The sequence below is a fragment of the Punica granatum genome, chromosome 5 (genome assembly GCF_007655135.1).
Source record: "Punica granatum isolate Tunisia-2019 chromosome 5, ASM765513v2, whole genome shotgun sequence".
NCBI lineage: Eukaryota > Viridiplantae > Streptophyta > Magnoliopsida > Myrtales > Lythraceae > Punica > Punica granatum.
The window spans coordinates 21851618-21872681 of record NC_045131.1 but is presented as its reverse complement, the minus strand read 5'-3'; the positions used below and the strand labels follow the sequence as shown (position 1 = coordinate 21872681).

Here is a 21064-nt window from a genome sequence, read left to right as displayed (position 1 = left end):
TGCTGCTGCTGCTGCTGCTGCTGCTTCATCCTCCTCCTCCCCGTTCAGAAATTGAACAATCGTCCTGATCTGATCTCGATCCGCTCTCTGTCGATCGTGAAGCAGAAAATGCACATGGCGGTGAAATGTCGATGAACGAGCTTCTTTCCTTCTTTGGTAAAGCTTTTGCATCTTGTTTATTGCTTTCCTCTTGTTTCTGGTCTCGCTTTCTCCGTCTTGCTATATCATGTGTATGGAATTCCGCTTGATTGTGCGTAGTGATAGTTGTCTTCTATTCTCTTCCCCTCTTAGGCTAGTCTACGATTTCTGATTTTTCACTCTGTCTCTGAAAATGTGACGTAATCATAACCCGGAAACACCGAATGCCATGTAGTCTGGTTTACAGCTACGAATGTAATGGAATTGATAAACGTCATACATGTTGTATTTGGCTTGGATAACTCTGTTTGTGTTAGAGAAATTCAGAGATAAAAAGCTTCAATGGTTTGGTCGATCGAAACACTGTAGGCGAGGAAGAGAACAATGGTGTAAAAGCTGGCTATTCCGAAATTTTAATTTTTCTTGAAGCTATCCAATATAAAGTTATCAGAGATTTGTCGGCCTGAAACAATGTTTGTGTTGCAAAGAACCTCTAGGCTCTCTTGGTCATATCGGAATCTTTATGGTCGCTTGGGTGACTCGTTATTTGAGAGGCAGGCGCATATGGCCATTGAAAAATCCAGGTGATTGCTCCTGGAATTGGAGAAAATTGCTGCAGTTACAAGTCATGATTCTGCCTTGTATAAACGAGATTGGCTCAGGCTCAAATACCTCCTTCCGGAACGGCCCCTGGCTGTCTATAGGTCCATTTAATCAATCAATGTGTGCAGGGGCTCAAATGTTTTCCAACCATAGGAGAGCAAGCGCTGGTCAAAACTGTATATGCAGCAGGCTGTTGGGACTGGGTTAGAAGCCCTGATCCCACAGGCTGCCTCTATTAAAAAGCTTGCTACGACTGAAGCAGAATTGGCTGAGCATGATATGCTGGTGTGGACTCCTCATAAGAATGGTCAGTACACTGTGTTCAGCACTTGGAAATGTTTCAGACCAAGTAAACAGAAAGTGAAATGGAGAAAAGCAGTTTGGTTTGCCGGACATTTACCAAGATCTTCTTTTGTTGCCTGGCTCGCTGTACGTAACAGACTAACCACAAGGGATAGGATGGTAAAATGGAAGATCACTTTGGCTGCTGAAGAGTGTGAACTTTGCAGCTCGCACTTGGAAACTGGAGACTATCTTTCTGTTACTTGCCCTGTCACGCGAGGGATATGGAAGAGTTTATTGGCTCGGGTTGGTCTTCAACGGTCATCACCTGATTGGGACTCAGGACTGAGATGTATCTCTGCTCTTAAGGGTAGAAGCTTGGGCACGGTTTGCCTGAAGTTGCTGTGGATACACTACATATACTGTGTGTGGAAGGAGCACAACAACAGGATATTCATGAAGCATCTCCGTTCACCACAGGAACTGTACAGCACATTTCAAGTGATGTTAGGATGAAGATTGCTGTGTTGCTCGGGATTTCTCATAAACTTGTAAATGTCGTCTTAGCCAATCGTTTAGGCATCATTAGTGTAGCTCTAAGCTAAGTTTTGGTTCTGTTTTTGAAAGGTCAGTCCAGCGTCTGGGCTGCTCGGGATGAGTGGTGGTAACCGATGTACAGTTTTTATTTTTTATAGTAATGAGAGATTCGCCACTTATCAAAAATAAAAAATAAAAAATATCAAAGTGAACTAACTTGATAATGAGTCAGTCATCCTCAGCCTTAAGCCCATGGATATGCTGATACAGCTTCAAGTGTGTTTGGAACCCAAGTATATACAGAGGGTTTGATTTTGCAAGTTTAACTGCAGTGCGGTAACCTTCTTTAGCAGCGTTCAAAAATTCTCCTATGAGCTGTGGTACGGTTACCTTCTTGTATCTAGTGTTGGGACCCATATTATAGAAGTTGCCAAAATTCTCCTTTCAGCTGTTCAATAAAATCATCAATGAAGTGATTAGTGAACAACTCATTGATAAACCAGAAACCTCTGTTCTAATACTGCTTCAACTATGTGTGGAAATTGTGCATTAGAAACAGAAAACATGTAGGGTAGTTTAATAACCATAAAGTTGTATAGAGTCCTGCTGCCATGAAAAAGGACGATATATCTACTTCTACATTTGACTGTTTAGCTACTTATTCTTTTGTGGTATATGCATATGAAAAATGGATAAATATATGCCTTATAAAGTACTCCCTCTGGCTAATATTGGTGTATAAAGATTTAGTTGCTCTAATACCTTCAGTAACCTTCTGAAATCAGTTTAATTGTATGTTGAGTATTGAGTTTGGATCTATCTGTGAGAAGAACACTGCGATTCAGATTTTATACTTATATATATATATATATATATAATTACTATTTGCTCAGTTTACATGTGAATTAAAGCTTGTAGTTCCTTTAATCTGTAAAGCTCTTCTTTCTTCCTCCACACCCCACATTTTTGCGGTTGTGTTGCTGACGTTCCTTCTACAAATTCAGAAACTTATTTTTTCTTGAGGAACTGTGGTGTGAGTCCGTTTAACTCTTCTTGCGTTCCATTTCCCTGCATCTGAAGTCTTAGTGATCAGGTTTTTCCCTTCATTCTATGCAGAAGTAGCTGTCTGTTTCTCGTAGTTTCTTCAGGAATTGTATAGAACATCGACCACAAGTTCAGATAATTGAAGGGAAAGAAAATGAGTAAGTTTCTGCTTTCATTCCATATATCTTTGATACGTATCTACATGTGTGGGAAAGGAGTTCGAATCTGTATTCTTCTTCTCTTATATTCTTCCCCTGCTTATGGTTAAGAAACAAATATTGAAGCGTAACTTCCATGCATGGAATCTTAGGAAAGGTAATAACTTCTCTGAAGTAAATAACCACCAAGAATATTCATGACACCATTGTTGTTCAATAGTACAAACTGATTGGGCAGAGAATCTTTACCTCTTTTTTCATGGCTTTGTTTCACCCTCGGTCCGTCTTTTTCTTTCATTTTTGCACGTATAGATTTTAGCTTTGCAAAGAAAGAGAGCAGGTGCAAACCCTCCTATGCAATGGTCAGTATGTATATATAGAAGAAGGCGGTGTAAGTTGGCAAAATGAAAAGATAAATGCAGAAATGAAGCAAGCTTTAAGGTTTTTTTTTTTTGGTTAGTAGTCAGAATATAATAGAGTAGAGACACTGAAGTGGGCTTTGTCGTCTTGTCGTTTCTTTATTTATTAATTTATTTTCTTTGCGGGCTTTACCAGACTTTTGGCTCCGTATGTTTCCATGTTCTTCTTTAAATTTTTGTTTGTTGCCTCTCTCTCTCTTCTGCCTACTTATTTCTGTCTGTAAAATAGTGGCAGCCATGCGTTCTTTGCTTGAGCGTGAGTGGCAATGACGAAGTGATAGGACATTAATTTGTTATATGAGAAAGAGGAATAAAAGAAAGATACTCTTGAGTAGATTGACTGAAACCACTCTCTTTCCTTGCTTCTCAGACTCTACAACTTCAGAGCACTTATAGATTATAGTTCACCATGAGTCAGATCACCAGATCCAGAAACTGGCATCAGTGCAAAACCCTTGCCCCTCCCTTATCTGCATGAACTTGATGGCCCGTGTTCCTCTCACTCATCTGTGAAAATGATTGGTACGCGCTCAATTCTCGTGTTGTCCGCTCTGCTTCGTGTGGTCCTGATCGTGTATGGTGAATGGCAAGACAAGCACATGGAGGTCCGATACACTGATGTGGACTATTCTGTGTTCTCCGATGCTGCCGATTTAATGGCGTCAGGGAAGTCTCCCTACGGGAGGACCACATACCGCTATTCACCTCTGCTCGCTTTTCTGCTTCTGCCCAACACATTCATCCACCACTCGTGGGGAAAGTTCCTCTTTTCATCGGCCGGTATGCTCTACTTTCAGCTATATGTTTTTGATTTCTGGCATGGGCAAGTTGTGCCATTCAGTATGTGTTAAAAAGTATTGGCTTTTTTTGTTATTGTTTTCAATTTGGACCGGGATTGAGAAATAGTTTTCCATTTCCTTATCTAGTAGTAATCTGTTAATTTTACTTTGAACTGTATCGAGATTTTCAAGTAGTAATGTGCCCTCATTAATATTAGCTGCTATTGAGCAATTTGGATTTAGCTTTGATAAATTTCTGATCTATTCGAATAAAGGTTTTCAGGGCGGTTATTACTTAACTAAGGATTACCTGATGTGCTGAACTTTTGTTTGCAGAATAGGAGGAAGTTAGATTAGTTATCGGACAATGCAGAAACTGAGAGAATTGTTCTTTCTTGATTGTTTGCTTTGATATATATATAGATAGTCCGAATTTTATTTGTAGATTGTGGGAGGATAGAGTTTTGTACCATATTGATAGGTGGAAACCGTAGCTGTTGGCCCATACTAATAATGAAAGATCATGTACTCTCAAACTTGTGTAACAGTTGACATCTGCAAATGTCTTTCTTTAAATTGGAAATAAGGGGAATGGTTTATTTTAAATTGAGAAGTGCTAGGAAACAGATGCAAAGTGTAGTCTTCTGATTTCTTTTCCGACTCTTTGTAGATTTACTCGTGGGTGTATTCATTCGCACCATTCTTAAACAACGGTGGGTGCCTGAGAAGACTTGTACCTACTGCGTTATGATATGGCTTTTCAATCCGTTTACATTCACCATTGGAACCCGTGGCAACTGCGAGCCCATTGTCTGTGCCACCATTTTGTGGGTCATTATATGTCTTATTAATGGTATAATTCCTTCCTGTTCAGTTCCAAACTCTTTTGATTTACTTCCATGATGACTGCTGAACTTGCAAATGGTTAATGCTTTTACTGTTATCCCTCCTATGGGAACTACATGGGGTTACAATTTCATGCATTGCATATAAATTGCCATTTAAAATCTGTGCAGCTCCCATGCAGTGCTAGTACTTGAATTGCCAAATTTAGAATGTTTGGCATGTTAATAAGCAATCAAAACCTTCAATTGCTCTATATAGTATTATTATGTGGAGAACTTCAAATTTTATGAGGGACTAACTATGCAAAGCATACTGGCCTTTATAGCTTAAAAAAAGGATCCTAAGAATAGCATATTCAGCTTGTGTAGCCCAGTATTACACAGCCATTCCTGAATACTGTTTCTCTGCTTTCTTTCATAGAGCGTCAATCACTGCTCAGCTTTTCTTCTATTTTGATTTGCTATTAGTTTCTAACTTCTGGATGCTGTTTTACTTTCTTGGTAAGGTAATGTGGTGCAAGCTGCAGTTTGGTATGGACTCGTGGTCCATTTCAGAATCTACCCTATCATATATGCACTTCCCATTGTACTAGTTCTTGATCCACAATTTTTTGGGTCGGGTCAGAAACCTTGTATTAGGAGCTGGAGTATAGGACAGCGTGAGAAACCACATTTCAACGTATCACAGAATAAACTCAATCCATGGGTTGCTCTGAAGAGTATATTTTCAATGGAGAGAATCATATTTGGGCTTGTCTCTGGGGCGGTTTTTCTCTTCTGCACTGGTTTGAGCTTCTATTTATACAAGTACGAGTTCCTGCACGAGGCACTTCTTTACCATCTTACTCGTACGGACCCAAGACATAATTTTTCATTATATTTTTATCACATATATCTCCATTACGAGCGTGAGTTCTCGGTTGTGGAAAAGCTCATCTCGTTCCTTCCTCAGTTCACTGTTCAGCTGGTTCTAGTCTTCTGCTTTGCCTGGGATTTGCCATTTTGCTTCTTTCTGCAGACAGTGGCCTTTGTAGCATTTAATAAGGTTAGTCATACATTATGATGTTGCTTTTTACATTTTTCAAAGTCAGGGCTGTTCCAAAGCCACTGCCACATCATCTAAAAGTATAAGCTAGTCAATGAACTATTGCACTTCTGTTATCAGCCACTTTCTCTTCTATCCGTTGTACTTCTGAAGTTCAGAGTATGTTTTCTAATTCTGGTTGGGAACGACAAGCTGTGGGTGGGATCAAGTTTTGTTTAACAGAAATTTTGGTTGGGATACTTCTAAAATATCTGTTGTGCTATTTAAGATGACAAAATTGTTCACAGTTCTAATTCCAACTTTATTTGTATGTTTCCATGCGTTCTTCTTACGAGGTTTGGGTTTCCTTCAATGAACAGGTAATTACAGCGCAATACTTTGTATGGTTCTTCTGCTTGCTGCCTTTGATACTGCCTTGGAGTAAAATGCGACTCAAATGGGAGGGTTTGTGCTGCATTATCTTGTGGATGGGAGCTCAGACCCATTGGTTGATGTGGGGTTACCTGCTAGAGTTCAGGGGCAAGAATGTCTTTCTACAACTATGGATCGCAAGCTTAGTTTTCCTCGCTGCCAACAGCCTTATTCTAGTCATGATTATCCGCCGGCATTCATACTCTCCTTTGTTCGAATTGAGAAAAAGTTCTCAGCGGGCACTGAAAAGAGATTGATTGGGGACTGGTTACGATAAGTGCTCCATACCTCCATTCACGATTTTTCTAATTTGCCAAGAAATTTTGTTAGTGTAGCTTGGGTTCTTAGGTCCACATGATGATTCTGTTTGCTGCCTCTCTCGCTTCTGATTTTGGTTGGTCGAAGATTTTGATTAGGAGTGATGCTCTTCTAGATGCTATTTGCAATCCCAGCAACTCTTCTGTGTTTTAGTCGCTTTTCGGGTTGGCATTGTTCTTGGATATCTTGTTCTAACAACCTTCATGCTCTTCAGCTAAGCCAAGTTGGTGTGATGTCTAATTTTGTTTCTCCAATGGTGTACGAAGGTGTCCCTTGTAGAGATGCCCCTTGTGCTTATCAATGAATATATATATATTCGTCGAATGAATTTCATATTACTCAACAGAAAGGTTCCCGAATTTTATTTTTTTGGGGCCTGAAGGTTCACATATGATAGTATGGGACGAGGTAGATTATCATGACACGATGTCTTGGTAACACATTTATTATAGTTCAAATGTGTAGTATTTTATTTTAGATGTTTCGTAATTTAGTTCAGGTGTGTAATACTATTTTTTTTTTTGTAAATATATGTATAAATCATGTCACTATAACACCTTATCATGTTAGAATTTTTGAAATCTAGGAGTATTGGAATTATCACTGAGAGTAATCTTGTTTTATGCCGAGATAATTTATATGTTCTAATCAAAGATGGTATCGCGTAACGGCGTATATATTTGCTTGGTAATCAAGAGATTTTAAATTTGATATTTCAGTAACTAAGATATTTCAGATTCGATATTCAATAGGATTAGACGTGCCTTTTATTTTTAGTATTTTTAGACAATTTTCTTTTCTCAGTTGCGAAGCAGCTACCTGGGATAGATAGAAAGGGAAATAAAGGGCACACGATCTCACGTTGAAAGGGATGCAGTATCTCCCTGCTCTCTTTGTTGCTCCCATGTACGTGGACGATAAATTAAGTTAAATTATATTAAAAATTTTCAAGTAAAAAATTTAAATGAGCTACGAGTGGGAAAAAATTTAATTAATGCCTTTTTATTATCACTGTATAAAAGTGTCGGTGGAAACTCCTGTAATAAAATTTAGATGAAAAAAGTATTGTAAGCTTAGATTAGTAATGATTCAGAACCATGGGGCTTTTCCCGCGACAACTGAAACATTGGGATAGATTTTATTTTTTATTTGAAGCAAACTTTAGGCTTTTTTTAATGCAATTAACCCGATTTGTGATAATTAACGATAAAATAATAAAGTAATGTTTCTTGGTAGAAATTAATTTTTTAATATCAACTTTTTGAGGCGATAATTTTTTTTTCTTTTTGTAGAAGTTAATTTTTTTTGAATAAATTTCATTATTTAATCATTTGCTCTATTTGTTCTCATCCATCTCACCATGATTGGCAAATTCTACAATGGAACGGCAACTTCTGTTCTGCAAAACAGAAAGAAAGAACGAACATCCATCCGAGTTCTAGCTTCACTGAGAAGGCTAATATCCTCGAAAACTTAAAAATGTTCCCAGCATCGAAATCTTCTAGAAATCATTCATTAGTTACATTGAAAATGGCCCTCCTCTGCACAACATCACCTTCACTGTTTCTTTCTCCCCACTAGCTGCCTATGTGTCGCTGATGAGTGCGCGAAGTCTTTGATCTGAAGGGGACTTGAGATTACAGATAGATTTTCAATTTGAAGCTACTATTGGACTTTTCTACACCAATTGACCTATCACAAATCTAATTTATATCTATGTATTATATAATTTAAACTTGTCTCACGAGAGCTCACAGTTCATGACAACTCTCAATTCGGTTAATGAGGAGTTTTCCTTTGTAACCCTAAGCTCCTGAATGATTGATCATGTGCATCCTCTATATCTACATCTATATCTACATATATATAAATATTAAAAGCCGAGTCAAAGTATCGAATGATGTCACGTAGGATAAAGGTTCCCTCAAGTTAAGTGACTTTTGGTGTCTCAATCAATGAAAAATTCACAAATGACACAATATTATTGTGTCACATCACTAATGGGAAATAAAAAAAAATTTAGAAGTCGCACATACAAATAGCATATAAAGACTCTTTAGTAGATCAATATTGAAGATAAGCGCTCTTAACATGAGGAGAGATTAAAAGCCGGGTCAACGTATCGGATGATGCCATGTAGGATGGATGTCCCCTCATGTTGAATGACTCTTGGTGCTCAAGTCAATGGAAAATTCACAAATGGCGCAATACTATTATGCCACATTACTTATGGGAAGTCAGAAAGTATTTCAGTCACGAAAGTCTAAAAATTGGAAGTTTAAATGTCATACATATACAAATAGCATAAAAAGACTTTATAGAAGATCAATATTGAAGATAAGCGCTCTTAACACGAGGTGAGAAAAAAAAATATCTATATAATTTCTTCATTCAAAATATATGCTTTTGATATATAAGATCAAGATCACCCAAGATTCTTTAGGAGAAATATAGGGCGATGACAAAGTTTGACCTCTTGATTTTGTTAGTTGTATACTTTTTAGCTGGTTATGAATGTCGTAGTTTTGTAATCAAAGAAACATTATTGGATTTAATTTGAGCTATTTGTTGATATCATTCATACATTATTCCATTATAATATTAGTTCAAAAACTATTGCAGTTTCTTGCATTGAAATTGCAAAAAATTTACGTCAATTTGATTTATCAAAATTAGTAACGTATTTTGTACGTGTCAATCTATGAAGATTGGGATAATTTTGATTTTGTCGTTATGCTTTCATATTTGGGATTTATGTCATGCGTATTAAGTAATTGTGGCAACTGTTTCAATAGAGTAATTTATTCGATCGTACTCTTTTTTTAATGGGTAGGTTCTCATTGGTTCCAAGGTCTATCCTTCACTTGTGGACACCCATATTTTCATATATAAGTCTACATATAGAGATAACATATTATTTTCACTATTTGTCCGTTTAAATAAATTTAAACCATATAAAAAATATGACAAAAAGATTATGTCAAAAATAAAATCGATTGATTCATATATCTCTAGTCCATGTATACGCATAGGCCAATTGCCTAGTTAATATAATACACAGATATTTTTTTCACATTTTCATAATTAATTTTTTAATTGAATTTTCACAATGTATTTATATAATAGATAATTTCAAGGAGATTATTTATTTCAAAATTTTTGTTATTATAAAATTCATAAATACAATAACATTAACATAAATAAAAATCATAACAAAGTCAGCGCAACGAGCGGGTTAGAGGACCAGTTTCATTTTAATTTAATTTTTTAGTAAGTAGTTTCGATTTAATTTTTAGGGAAAAACTATACATTTCATCCTCTAAATTTGATTGCTTTTTTTATTTTAGTAATTTTTCTATTATTTTTACTGTTTACATCCTATAGTTTTCTATGCTTTTCTGTTACAGTCCTTTTCCTTTTTCTTAGTTTGTTTTCATCTAATTCATTTTCTTACTTTTCTGTTTTCATCATTTTATCAAATTTTTATTGGAGAAATTTTTAATTTTGATCCTTAACCTTTTGTAGTTATTTTTTTTTATCCTATTTCTTTTTTAGTTCATCTTTTTCTTAATATTAAGCGTTTTATTCTTATAATTCTACTGCTTAATTTTCCATAAAAATTCTCACACAACATTTTAGAAATAAAATATTTTTAAAAATAAATTAAAATAATAAAAAAAAATCATGAGCCTATTTGAGTTAATGAGAGGGAGCGAGCGTTTAGGTTGTAGGCAATCATGGTAGCGGCAGTTTGCGTTGGAACCATCAGTACCTGAATTTGCAAGCAAAAAAAATGAAAAAATGTATAAAAAATAGAGGCAATTGTTCCTCGATAGCACTAACTATGCTTGTATTGTAGTGAATGATGTCGTAAAGCGCAATGATGATTGTGATTGCAGAGAGAATCGTTGATAGATCTATAGGCCTATGGTTTAGGACGGTGGTGCTGGGCATCGTCCCCTGCCATCTCCTCTCTCCTTCTCAAGTTATCATCTTTCGTTTAACGGTTAACATCACTCGAGTTGAGGTTACTTATACCTCAAGTTTTGAGTAAATTCATATACTTCACGTTATTATTTTAATTTATTATTAATTTTTAATTTTAAAAAGTAATTGTTTTCAGTGAAATTCTGTTACAGTCCTTTTCCTTTTTCTTAGTTTGTTTTCATCTAATTCATTTTCTTACTTTTCTGTTTTCATCATTTTATCAAATTTTTATTGGAGAAATTTTTAATTTTCATCCTTAACCTTTTGTAGTTATTTTTTATCCTATTTCTTTTTTAGTTCATCTTTTTCTTAATATTAGACGTTTTATTCTTATAAAAATTCTCACACAACATTTTAGAAATAAAATATTTTTAAAAATAAATTAAAATAATAAAAAAATCATGAGCCTATTTGACTTAATGAGAGGGAGCGAGCGTTTAGGTTGTAGGCAATCATGGTAGGGACAGTTTGCGTTGGAACCATCGGTACCTGAATTTGCAAGCAAAAAAATGTAGAAAAAATAGAGGCAATTGTTCCTCGATAGCCACCAACTATGCTTGTATTGTAGTGACTAGTGAATGATGTCGTAAAAGTTATGATTGCAGAGAGAATCGTTGATAGATCTATAGGCCTATGGAGACATCTCTTAGGACGGTGGTGTTGGGCATCGTCCCCTGCCATCTCCTCTCTCCTTCTCAAGTTATCATCTTTCGTTTAACGGTTAACATCACTCGAGTTGAGGTTACTTATACCTCAAGTTTTGAGTAAATTCATATACTTCACGTTATTATTTTAATTTATTATTAATTTTTAATTTTAAAAAGTAATTGTTTTCAGTGAACTAAAAAGGAGAGAATTACAGTAGTAGTCCTAAAGGTTTGTTGTTTTTTGATATTGAGTTCTAAAAGTTTAACTTTGAAAAAACAAGTCCTAAATGTTTGATAAATGAGGCACTCTTAGTCCTTTTCGCAACCCACTTTTACGGAGCTGTTGACATGTACTTCACAGCGTTAAGTTTGTCTTGCTTGGCCATTAACCATTCATGTCGTTGTTTTTTATTGGCCAAAGGTAAAGGCAAAAAGATTTTAAAAAATCAAATAAATAAAATAGAACCCCCAACCCCCTGTTGGGTTGGATGGTTACCGGGGAGAGGGGGGCCCGCCGACGACCACCACTTTTGGGTGAGTTCGCCGGTTGTCGACGACCTCATCCCGATGGTGGGGGGTCGTCGGTGCTTTCTCCATCCCCGACAACCATCCAGACCAACAGGGGGACTGGAGGTCTTGAGAAAAAAACAAAACAAATTCAAGGTAGGGTTTCTTGAACGAAAATCGGAATCCAATTCAAACCCAATGTTTTTTTTTGCTATGCCACCCAAACTTCATTGTTTCTGCACCTCTTCCAAGCAAGGAAAAGGCACAGTTTATCAGGAAATTAGACAAGATTTGATCAATCAGCTCAAATGGACACACACTAACCGCAGATTGTTCAATTTCCTACCTTGAAAGCTACACAGTTGTCAGTGTTGGATAATTAAAGCGAGCAAGAGATCTGCTTCCTCAACTCAACTAATCAAACATGCAGGAACGGAAACAAAACCATCGAGACAAGAAGTAATTAGAGGAGCAGGCAGGCCAAAGTCAAAGAAGAAATAAAGGATTGGAATGATGCCGCATGAACATTTGAGCTCCAGATCATCGGGCTCCCAGAAATCGCTCGTGCTCGAAATCAATTAACTGCTCAAGGAAGATAAAAAATCTTTTTCGTAATCAATCAATGTAATTGTTCTGAAAGAGCCCCGAAGATGATTAAAGAACTCCGTGAACTGGTAAAAAATGGAATGTTCTCCTTTTGACTCGATCTTAAAAAACAGCGAGTCAAAAGGCCGTTCCAACTATAAATAATTATATTTATTAGGGATTGTAATGATTTTGTTAATGAATTATGAGAAAAAGTGGAAAAAAAATAATGAATAATCGAGATAAATTAATGATTGTGTTGTTAAATTGTGAAAAAACTAATAAATAGTTAAAAAAATTTAGTATTAAAAATTAAATTAAATAATTAAAAAATTTAAAAATAATAATAATTTTATTATTAATTTGAAGATAAATAAAATTAAAAAAAATGAAATTAAGAAAAAAAAACTCTAAAACCAATCATAACCTAAACTTTCCGCACCCCATACTCTCTTCCCTCTCTCACTCCACATCCAATTAAAGTCATCTTCTTCGTGAAATCAATTGGGAAACCGTGTCCGCTTCCCTGTGCTCATCTCGGAGCAACTCCTTCAATCCAAGGCACAAGTGGAGAAATCGAAGACGACTCTTTTATTATTTCTTTTAGTTTATTTTTCAATTTTCAATTTTCAATTTTATGTGTTTTTTGGTTTCGGCCAATAAAAAATAGCCACGTGAATGATTAATGGCCAGGTAGGGCAAACTCAATGTTGTGAAATACATGTCAGCAATTCCGTGATAGCGGGCTACGGAAATGACTAAGAGTTTCTTATTTATTAAATGTTTAGGACTCGTTTTTCAAAGTTAAATTTTTAGGACTCAAATGTCAAAAAACAATAAATTTTTATGACTACTACTATAATTTTCTTGACTAAAAAGAATGAAAAAGTAATTTTTATTTTAGATATATTATGTTGATAAGACATTTAACGTTGAGGCAATATTTGACGCACAAAAAAGAATTAGGACAAATGGAATAGTAAAAAAAACGTTGATGATCAAAATTAAATTTATCTTAATTATTTTGATAAAAGGACCTACACAGAAAAATAATTAAAGGTATTGAACGAAATCGAACCAAGAAAAAGAAAAAAAAGAATTGAAACAAAAAGTATTTAAAAGTGTAGAAAGTAAATAATAAAAAATAATTAAAATAGAAAAATAATTAAATTTAGAGAAATAAATATATGTGTGTTTGGTTTTTAAAAAAATTTCAACTCAACTCAACTTAATTTCACTTATTTTCAATTCAACAACATAATATTACTTTTTTCATTTTTTTAAAATTTTTTAACAATTAAATTCAAATTTTAATATTAAATTCTCTCAACTATTCATTATTTTTTTTACCATTCACAATCATTACTTAATTATTAATTTCTATAAATTATTTATTATCTTTTCACATTTTTTCTCATAATTCAACGACACAATCATTACAAACCAATTAAAATCAAAACTCAACTCAATTCAACTCACCTTCAAAATTAAACACATTTATTACGGCAGGCATCACATTATATTTTAATAAAACTTTTATTACACCCCGCCTCTCTCCCCGCGGCTCTCCCTCCCCCCTTCTCTCTCTCTCTCTCTCTCTCTCTCTCTATGTGGTAAGGCAGACGCGATGCTCTTTCCCTCCTAGTCTTTGCTCTCGTTGGTTTTGTCAATCGCTCGGATTTGTTCGTCAGTTCATGTGATTCACTTTACTGTTCATGGATCATCATCTATCTTGTTTAATTTCCAGTTGATTGGTGGGCTTCAGCTCCCCACCATCACTCTATGCTTCCCGATTGCAGCCTCTCATCTCTCGAAATCATCTTGTGATTGTGCGATTCTTTTCTTTTGACGCTTTCTAGAGTTTGTTTTCTATTGGGTAGTATCTTTTCCAATCTCATGCATGTTAGGTAGAATTTTTTGATGTTTTGAGTCGAAGATTTTCTTTTCCCCGAGTGTATTGGGTGAATGACTGTGGATCTGAATGCACTTTTGAGGTTTCCATGCATTTTACTTTTGACATATCTTGTTGTTTCCGAGCAAGAGTATGCGAGTTCATTCAATATGTACGTATGTCTGGGTGATGAGCCTTTGTTTCTTTCATGTAGTAGTGATTTTCGGACATATAAATGTTTATTTGATGTGGTTTGTGGCGATTCCGTTGGATTGATAGTTCAGTACAGTTAATATGTTAGCAAAGTAAACATGATCAAAACTCTCTTCTCATAAGCCATACAGCTTTGATGGTCCATGCTTAGCTTAGAAAGCTTCTTCTTGCTCCCATACTGAGACGGAGCAATAGTTGCTCCGTTATTGGTTTGCACTGCACCCCTTCTTTCGATGAGTAGGATGTCTAGCTGATGAATCAATGGGGTTTTAATTTAAAGTAATCACTGGACCAAGGCAGCAGTCATTTGAATTTCAATGATAAAACTTCGAAATGCCATGTCTATGTCTGTTCATGTGTTCCTTTATAATTTCATTTAGAATCCCCGCGATAATGAAATTTATGGTTTTGTTTTTACACATTTTACTTAATCTTGACTTGATAGGTAGAATTAAGATGAGGTTGTTTATCAATTAATTACTACATAGAAGTGGTTCAGATGAATTTGCTACCTCAATTTAAGAGATATTGATTCTACCATCGTAGGTAGGCTATAGCAGCCCGGCCAGGCAAGCTGTTAGACAGAAAAGAGGGAGGGACGCAAATGCCCAGTTAGTGAGATTCAAGTCAACATTTTATATGGCCCCATGCCCATATCTGCTTGTTAGAGAATCAACCCCATCTCTTCAAAGAGAGCTTTCCAAAGGTCTAGGATTTCTTGGGGGTGGTTATAATAATGGCGTCGCCATTGAACAAGATCGAGAGAGCTCACCAGATGTACAGGGATGGATGCTATCAGGAAGCTCTGGGGTTCTACACGGAAGCCCTCTCCATGGCCAAAACCAATCCCCAGAGGATTGCCCTTCACAGCAATCGAGCTGCCTGCTATTTGAAATTGCATGATTTCAGAAAGGTCGGTCCCATCTCATCCCATCCCTTTCTTTTCATTCTGCTCTGCTGCCAGTGGTTACTTCCTTCCTTGAGACCTGTTACTAAGATTGCTCTGCATTTACACATTGCTGAGATGTTGGATGTCTTTGTTGCGAGCTAAGCTGAGTTGAGCAGCCCTACTTCACTCCATCAATGAATAATTATCCTATGTACTGTCTCTGATGGGAAATTCACTCATTCATTCAGGATTAAAATAAGATGCCATTCATCAAGCACATAGTTACAATCGGGACGGTTGACCATTCGGCATAGAATGCTGCGTCGATTTAAAATGTATTGTTTGTATTTGCTGTGTGAATCGGTCGAGATACCACAATTTGTTTCTTTTTGTCTTCTCTCTAATTGGAAGGCAATAACTCTTTTCACCATGGGAGACTAAACAGAGTTTTCTGTTATCCTTGAATGAGAATCCAACTATAGAGGCTTAAATTGTTGGTCGATTGGTTGATTCTGCACTTGGAACCAGGCTGCCTTATAAGTTGGCCCCTAATGCTTATCTGGAATTGCAGTGTCTGCTGTTGAAGTAATTTTTACTTCAAGCTTCTCTCATTATTTCACACCTTCTTATTTCTTACATAGGCGGCAGAAGAATGTACATCGGTGCTTGAGCTTGACCGCGATCACACGGGAGCACTGATGCTGCGAGCACAGACCTTGGTCACTCTCAAGGAGTATCACTCAGCATTGTTTGATGTAAATAGGCTCATGGAACTAAATTCTTCTTCTGAGGTCTATAGAAACCTTGAAGCCCGCCTGAGGACACAGTTGGTATGACATCTCCTGATTCTCTGTGATATTATTCATAATTTTCATATTGTCTTTTGGGAGTGGTCGAACTTCAGGAAAATAATTAATTTGTGAATGATATCACAATCACACTATTATAGGGCTAGCTTTTTCGATGAATGCACCTGCTTTACTGATTTGTGAGTTTGCAATATCCTTGCTTTTTTCTACTTGTCTTAGCTTTAAGAAGTATTGGGGTTGGAAATGCATTTTAAACCTCCAGTATTTAGCGGATATGGTTCAACAACTTGCCCTTAACTGCAAACTGATAAAGGTCGCTGGGTTGATCCCTTCTTGATATGGGGTCCTTGGAGGCCACCCACACTTGTGCAAATGATGCATGAATGTACCTTCTCCCATTGGCAAGGGGTGTTCATGGGTCTTCAGCAATACATGAGTCAAAAAGAAAAGGGAAAACGAAAATGTATCAGTCACAGATGGAAAAACCAAATTCTAGTGTCTCGGTGTTTGCAGTGTCCTTAGCTTCTATTAGCTAGGTTATGCAATATCAGGGCCAGTCAGAGTATTTCTCTTCTCCCTTCTTCTACTTCCTGGAAGATGCAGCTAAAATATTCTTTTGATAAGTTGATGCATCTAAAATATGTTATGAGAAGTATCATGGATGGATTCTTAATCGGCACTGTCATTAATTTGTTTTTATACCTTCTCTTTCATGTTAGTGAAGGATTTGATTTCTTTTTGCTCAAGGAAAGTCATTGGCTCCAATACCTGAATCTGAAGCAGAGGCAGAAGAAGAGGAGGAAGATATAAATGCAAAAGATTGCAGGAGAAATGATGCCAATGTCTTACCCAAGCATGAGACCGGAGGAATTGCAGCAGCTACATTTCCAAATTTAGAAAATATCGAGAGAAATGATATTAGCAGCAGTACATCATCTGGTGCTGAAGGTATTGCACTTGAAGCAGAGAGTGACCATAAATCATCTGAACAAGGGCTTGATAAAGAAGTGTGGCCTGCAAGCATTCCACCCACTCCTGAAGTCACCGTTCCACTGGCACAGGGCAAGAAGGTAAGCTCTAATGGGTGGCAAGCAATTCCAAAGCCAAAGGGACATTCGGCGCTAGACTATGCACGATGGGATAGTGTCGAAGACAATTCCAGTGAAGATGAAAGCAACGACGAAGATGAAGAGGAGTCTGTACCTCAGTATCGGTTCCGTGTAAGAACTGTCGGGGTACGGCCAGTGAAATGAAATGAGCATGTGTCTGCTGTCTTACAGATGGCTGCCTTGAGCTGATGCCTTTCCAATTTGATGACCCAGAAGTGTCACATGTACAGGGAAATTTGATGTCATTGGGTCGAATAGCATTGATGGCCGAGGGGGTTCAGATCAAATGTGTGCTCATGGAAAATAGAAACGGGGGGGTTCAGATCAAATGTGTGCTCATGGAAAATAGAAACGGTAGAGACGAGAGAGTATCTTGCACAGAGGATATGAGACTTGGGCTTGATGGACTTCTGCAGCTCCCTTTGGCTAGCTGTGGAGTCTGCAAGCAAATCAAATAAGTAACAGCGAGTCTTCCTCAAAGGACATCCATGGTGCTAGCAATGCCAGTGCTCGGTGGTGAGATTACCGGGCTCTGTATGTGACAGTTTGTGATTCGGAACTTTAGATGAGCCGTTATATTGCGGATATTTACTGGAAATACAAGAGTGAGGTTACAATAGTTGCAATTGGTCAAAACTTTTGCCTTTTGTTTATTTAATCCAGTCAAATGCCAAATCCAAACCCTATCAAGTCTTCAAACACAAGATACGGATTTTCAAAATCTCATCACACCTCTTATCTCAACCACCAAACATGGCCTGGGACACTCGTACTTCTAGTTATATTTTTCACGAATGTACATATACTATAGGAGAGATTTTTTGTCACCTACAATGTACGAAGTAACAGAAAGTAAAAGACACGTACAAAACACACACAGAAAGAAAGAAAAATGACCGTGCAGGCACCTTCTTTGTAGTGAGTTACGGAAAGGCGGGACTAACTGTGGCTCTTTCTCAGGAAGGCAAAGCTTTCTTGACTTGCTGGCTGCCATATTTTAGACTTATCTCCATGGACATGTAAAAAAGCATACATAATCAAAAGCTTCTTTAAACAAGTATAGACAAAAATATAATCAGATTCATATATATCATATATGGGTCTTCGTACAAGTAGGTATCGAACATAAATATATGGCGAAGAACTGCTCCCTGATCATTTTCTTAACCATTCCGACAGAACGGCCATCAGGATGGGTAGAATAATAGAAAGGCCAACAAAGAAGAAGTTGAAGAAAGTGTTGGGAGTGAGGGCTCCCATTGCGGTATCGTATGTCGCGATTAGAGCATACAACGCAATCCTCAGCTCTAACTGCAGAGGAAACCGGGTGGTCAGATACATGATCATCTGAATTGCAGCAAAGAATCCAAGCGAGTTGAAGACCAGGAAGAGGATGTAAGAAACGGGATTGAGGTTGCCCAGAATAGCCTGTCCAGCCTTATGTGGTTTGGTGAAAATCTCATCTGATGTGGTGTTATTTGTAGTGCTGCTAACAGGGCCCCCCAAATTGTCCTGCCACAGCCCGCCTGGGGGCTGAAGCACAGCTTGGTAGGTGGCGGTCGTGATGAGGGCAGCCACCACCAGAAGGGCGGTCCTCACGTCATCTGGGGAGTCCCGGTCCTTCTTGAATTTGAAATATTCGAACCACTTGTTACTGTCGCATTTGAGGTAGTATATCACTCGTTGCCACCACATACCGGTTCTAGTTCTTGGGCAATTGTTCGATGGTGTGTCAGAGGTACGATCCTCTGGTGATTCTGTGGCTATTCGCATGCTCGTAGCACCAGCGAGAATGAGGATGTCACCGATTTCCTTGTCTCCTGCTTCACTTGTGAAAACCGATAGGGCATCGAGAGCAGTTAGGCCCATTTGGTTCACTGCATTCACTTCCACCAATTCCTTGTTGACTGTTTTCCCGTTGAGGATGAAGTCTACTACCTGCTCATAAATTGCCTCAGTTAATTAGAGTAGCGCCCGTAAAAACAGAAGGCAAAACAGGATAAGAAGGCGTAATTGTTTCTCAGAATAAGAAGATTAGCTGGAAACTAATATGAACATATATTTACCTCGTATTGCCTTGCTGAAACTGCGATGTGCAAAACAGTATTGCCTTGCACATCCTTCCGATTCAGAATGCTCACTCTGTTAGTACACTTTAGCTCCTCCACCAGCAAAGTGAAAATCTCAAACTGTCTGCTCTTCACCGCAAGGTGGAGTGTAGTCTCGCCTCGGGCCGTGACTTCCTCGATCGATTCCGGACAAGCCGAGAGCAGCTCTTTCAAGACCTCGGCTCTCCCTTTGAGAGCTGCATAGTGCAGAGGAATCCTTCTCTCCTTGCCCTTTGAAAGGCACAGCTGAGGACTTAGTTTCAGCAGCTCCCTTACCATCTCGAGGTTCCCCTTGGCTGATGCTATGTGTAACGGTGTGAGACCATCTGGGTTCATCTCTTCCGCTAACTCGGGCCTCAACTTTAAGATCTCGTGTGCAAATCCGACTTGACCTGCTAGAGCAGCAACATGTAATGGAGTCTGTCCGACTTCTAGAGCTGCGGTCTCGAGTATCAGAGGATCATTTTGAACAAGGTAGTGCAAGTACTCGATGTTCCCTGTACGAGCTGCTTCGGATAATCTCGTACCCATTTCTCGTAGATAGATACCTTCTAATCTGTCAAACTGAGAACATTAGATTGGTAACTCATCTCCCAGAAGGGCTATATATGTTAGACATCCGCTGCTATTTATTATGGGCGCATTAGAAACTTTGATGGTTGTGAATGTTAAATGAATTTAGTTCCAATATTTGTCTGCAGGTTATGCAGTCAACGAGTTGCGAATGAACGAACGTAGATTCGTTTTCTTCAAAGTCAACGTTGTGGGTTTTGGGAAGGTTCATCGCATTTCAACTGATAACGACATTTTGAAAAATTAATGTTAAAAAAGGCTTATCCTTGACTTTGTTAATTGAAGAATATTGTTACCTCTTTTGACTTGATGTGCCAAGACAATTTGTTCTCGATTTCTTTCTTTTAATCGGTCGCAAATTACTTGGTAATTTAGTCATACGAAACATAAGTATTTAATTAAGGTTCTGCTCTCCGATGTAGCGTACAATAACAAATCACTATACTTATCAAAAAAAAAAAAATCACTATAGCTAATAGTCTAAGGACATCTTGTATTTTTTTAGTGGAAAAAATGAAGAAAAAATCCTACCCTCCATGTCGGTGGCTATGGCGGTCAACAAGTCACTATGTATCGACCCTTTATATTTTCATAAGTCCTCCTAAGCGAGTTGGCAAGTACTTTGAATTTTTCGATGACTAAGCGTAAGAATATCACTAACCCACCAATTTTGATGTTTTGAAATAGTGACATATAAGGGTGATTGAAAGGATTTATAATCCCTCCAAAATCTTTATAAAATACAAAATTTTTAAGGAATTTGTAACATCTTCAAACTTTTGAAAACTCTCAAATAGCTCAATTCAAACATGTCATTTTAATTTTGATGTTTTGAAATAGTGACATTTAAGTGTGTTTGAAACGATTTATAATCCCTCCAAAATCTTTATAAAATTCTCTAAGATAAAATTTTTAAAGGAATTTGTAACAATTTGAAACTTTTGAAACTCTCAAACACCTCCATTCAAACATATCATTTTAATTTGAATAGTATGAGAGTTCAGGTTAAAAGAACACCTCAAGAAGGGGTCCCGTCCTCATGTTATACCTGAGGTGGAAAATCCAATTTGTTCGATTAGTTTAAACACATGATTTTCATACTCAATTTTGAGGTTGTCTAATTTATTTTTCAAAATTGTATCGGTACTTCTAAAATCAATTTTCGAA

General features: G+C 37.2%; 4 protein-coding genes across 6 annotated transcripts; 3 read left to right on the top strand and 1 right to left on the bottom strand.

Annotated features, from left to right (window-relative positions):
- Positions 1-6917, top strand: LOC116208170 (GPI mannosyltransferase 1-like). Its single transcript, XM_031541440.1, has 6 exons — positions 1-156; positions 2677-2762; positions 3552-3961; positions 4631-4813; positions 5312-5850; positions 6210-6917. The coding sequence occupies exons 3-6, from the start codon at positions 3697-3699 to the stop codon at positions 6516-6518; spliced, it is 1296 nt and encodes a 431-aa protein (XP_031397300.1). The 5' UTR covers positions 1-156; positions 2677-2762; positions 3552-3696; the 3' UTR covers positions 6519-6917.
- On the top strand, positions 922-1539 carry LOC116209061. The gene has a single exon (XM_031542625.1). It carries the CDS (start codon positions 922-924, stop codon positions 1537-1539), a length of 618 nt encoding a protein of 205 aa, XP_031398485.1.
- A 6940-nt stretch (positions 6918-13857) lies between the features above and the next one.
- LOC116208298 (protein unc-45 homolog A) lies at positions 13858-17852 on the top strand. Of its 3 annotated transcripts, none has more exons than XM_031541658.1 (4): positions 13858-13918; positions 14956-15322; positions 15940-16128; positions 16860-17852. In XM_031541658.1, exons 2-4 carry the CDS (start codon positions 15146-15148, stop codon positions 17358-17360), a joined length of 867 nt encoding a protein of 288 aa, XP_031397518.1. In that variant the 5' UTR covers positions 13858-13918; positions 14956-15145; the 3' UTR covers positions 17361-17852. The 3 variants fall into 3 exon arrangements, with proteins under 3 accessions (XP_031397518.1, XP_031397519.1, XP_031397521.1); XM_031541659.1 differs by having other exon boundaries at positions 13881-14001; XM_031541661.1 differs by lacking the exon at positions 13858-13918 and adding an exon at positions 14007-14134.
- Positions 17853-18276: 424 nt separating this feature from the next.
- Positions 18277-20121, bottom strand: LOC116208294 (ankyrin repeat-containing protein BDA1-like). Its single transcript, XM_031541654.1, has 2 exons — positions 19283-20121; positions 18277-19154 (listed from the first exon to the last, which is right to left on the bottom strand). Exons 1-2 carry the CDS (start codon positions 19853-19855, stop codon positions 18372-18374), a joined length of 1356 nt encoding a protein of 451 aa, XP_031397514.1. The 5' UTR covers positions 19856-20121; the 3' UTR covers positions 18277-18371.
- Positions 20122-21064: the final 943 nt, after the last annotated feature.

Excerpts from the sequence above, each read along its gene's own strand:
- LOC116208298 (XM_031541658.1), top strand. The coding sequence starts at position 15,146 with ATGGCGTCGCCATTGAACAAGATCGAGAGAGCTCACCAGATGTACAGG. Across the intron at positions 15,323-15,939 it reads AATTGCATGATTTCAGAAAG|GCGGCAGAAGAATGTACATC; the intron begins GTCGGTCCCATC and ends TTTCTTACATAG. Across the intron at positions 16,129-16,859 it reads CCCGCCTGAGGACACAGTTG|TCATTGGCTCCAATACCTGA; the intron begins GTATGACATCTC and ends GCTCAAGGAAAG.
- LOC116209061 (XM_031542625.1), top strand. The coding sequence starts at position 922 with ATGCAGCAGGCTGTTGGGACTGGGTTAGAAGCCCTGATCCCACAGGCT.
- LOC116208294 (XM_031541654.1), bottom strand. The coding sequence starts at position 19,855 with ATGGGTACGAGATTATCCGAAGCAGCTCGTACAGGGAACATCGAGTAC. Across the intron at positions 19,155-19,282 it reads TTTCAGCAAGGCAATACGAG|GTAGTAGACTTCATCCTCAA; the intron begins GTAAATATATGT and ends ATTTATGAGCAG.
- LOC116208170 (XM_031541440.1), top strand. The coding sequence starts at position 3,697 with ATGATTGGTACGCGCTCAATTCTCGTGTTGTCCGCTCTGCTTCGTGTG. Across the intron at positions 4,814-5,311 it reads CATTATATGTCTTATTAATG|GTAATGTGGTGCAAGCTGCA; the intron begins GTATAATTCCTT and ends TTTCTTGGTAAG. Across the intron at positions 5,851-6,209 it reads CCTTTGTAGCATTTAATAAG|GTAATTACAGCGCAATACTT; the intron begins GTTAGTCATACA and ends TTCAATGAACAG.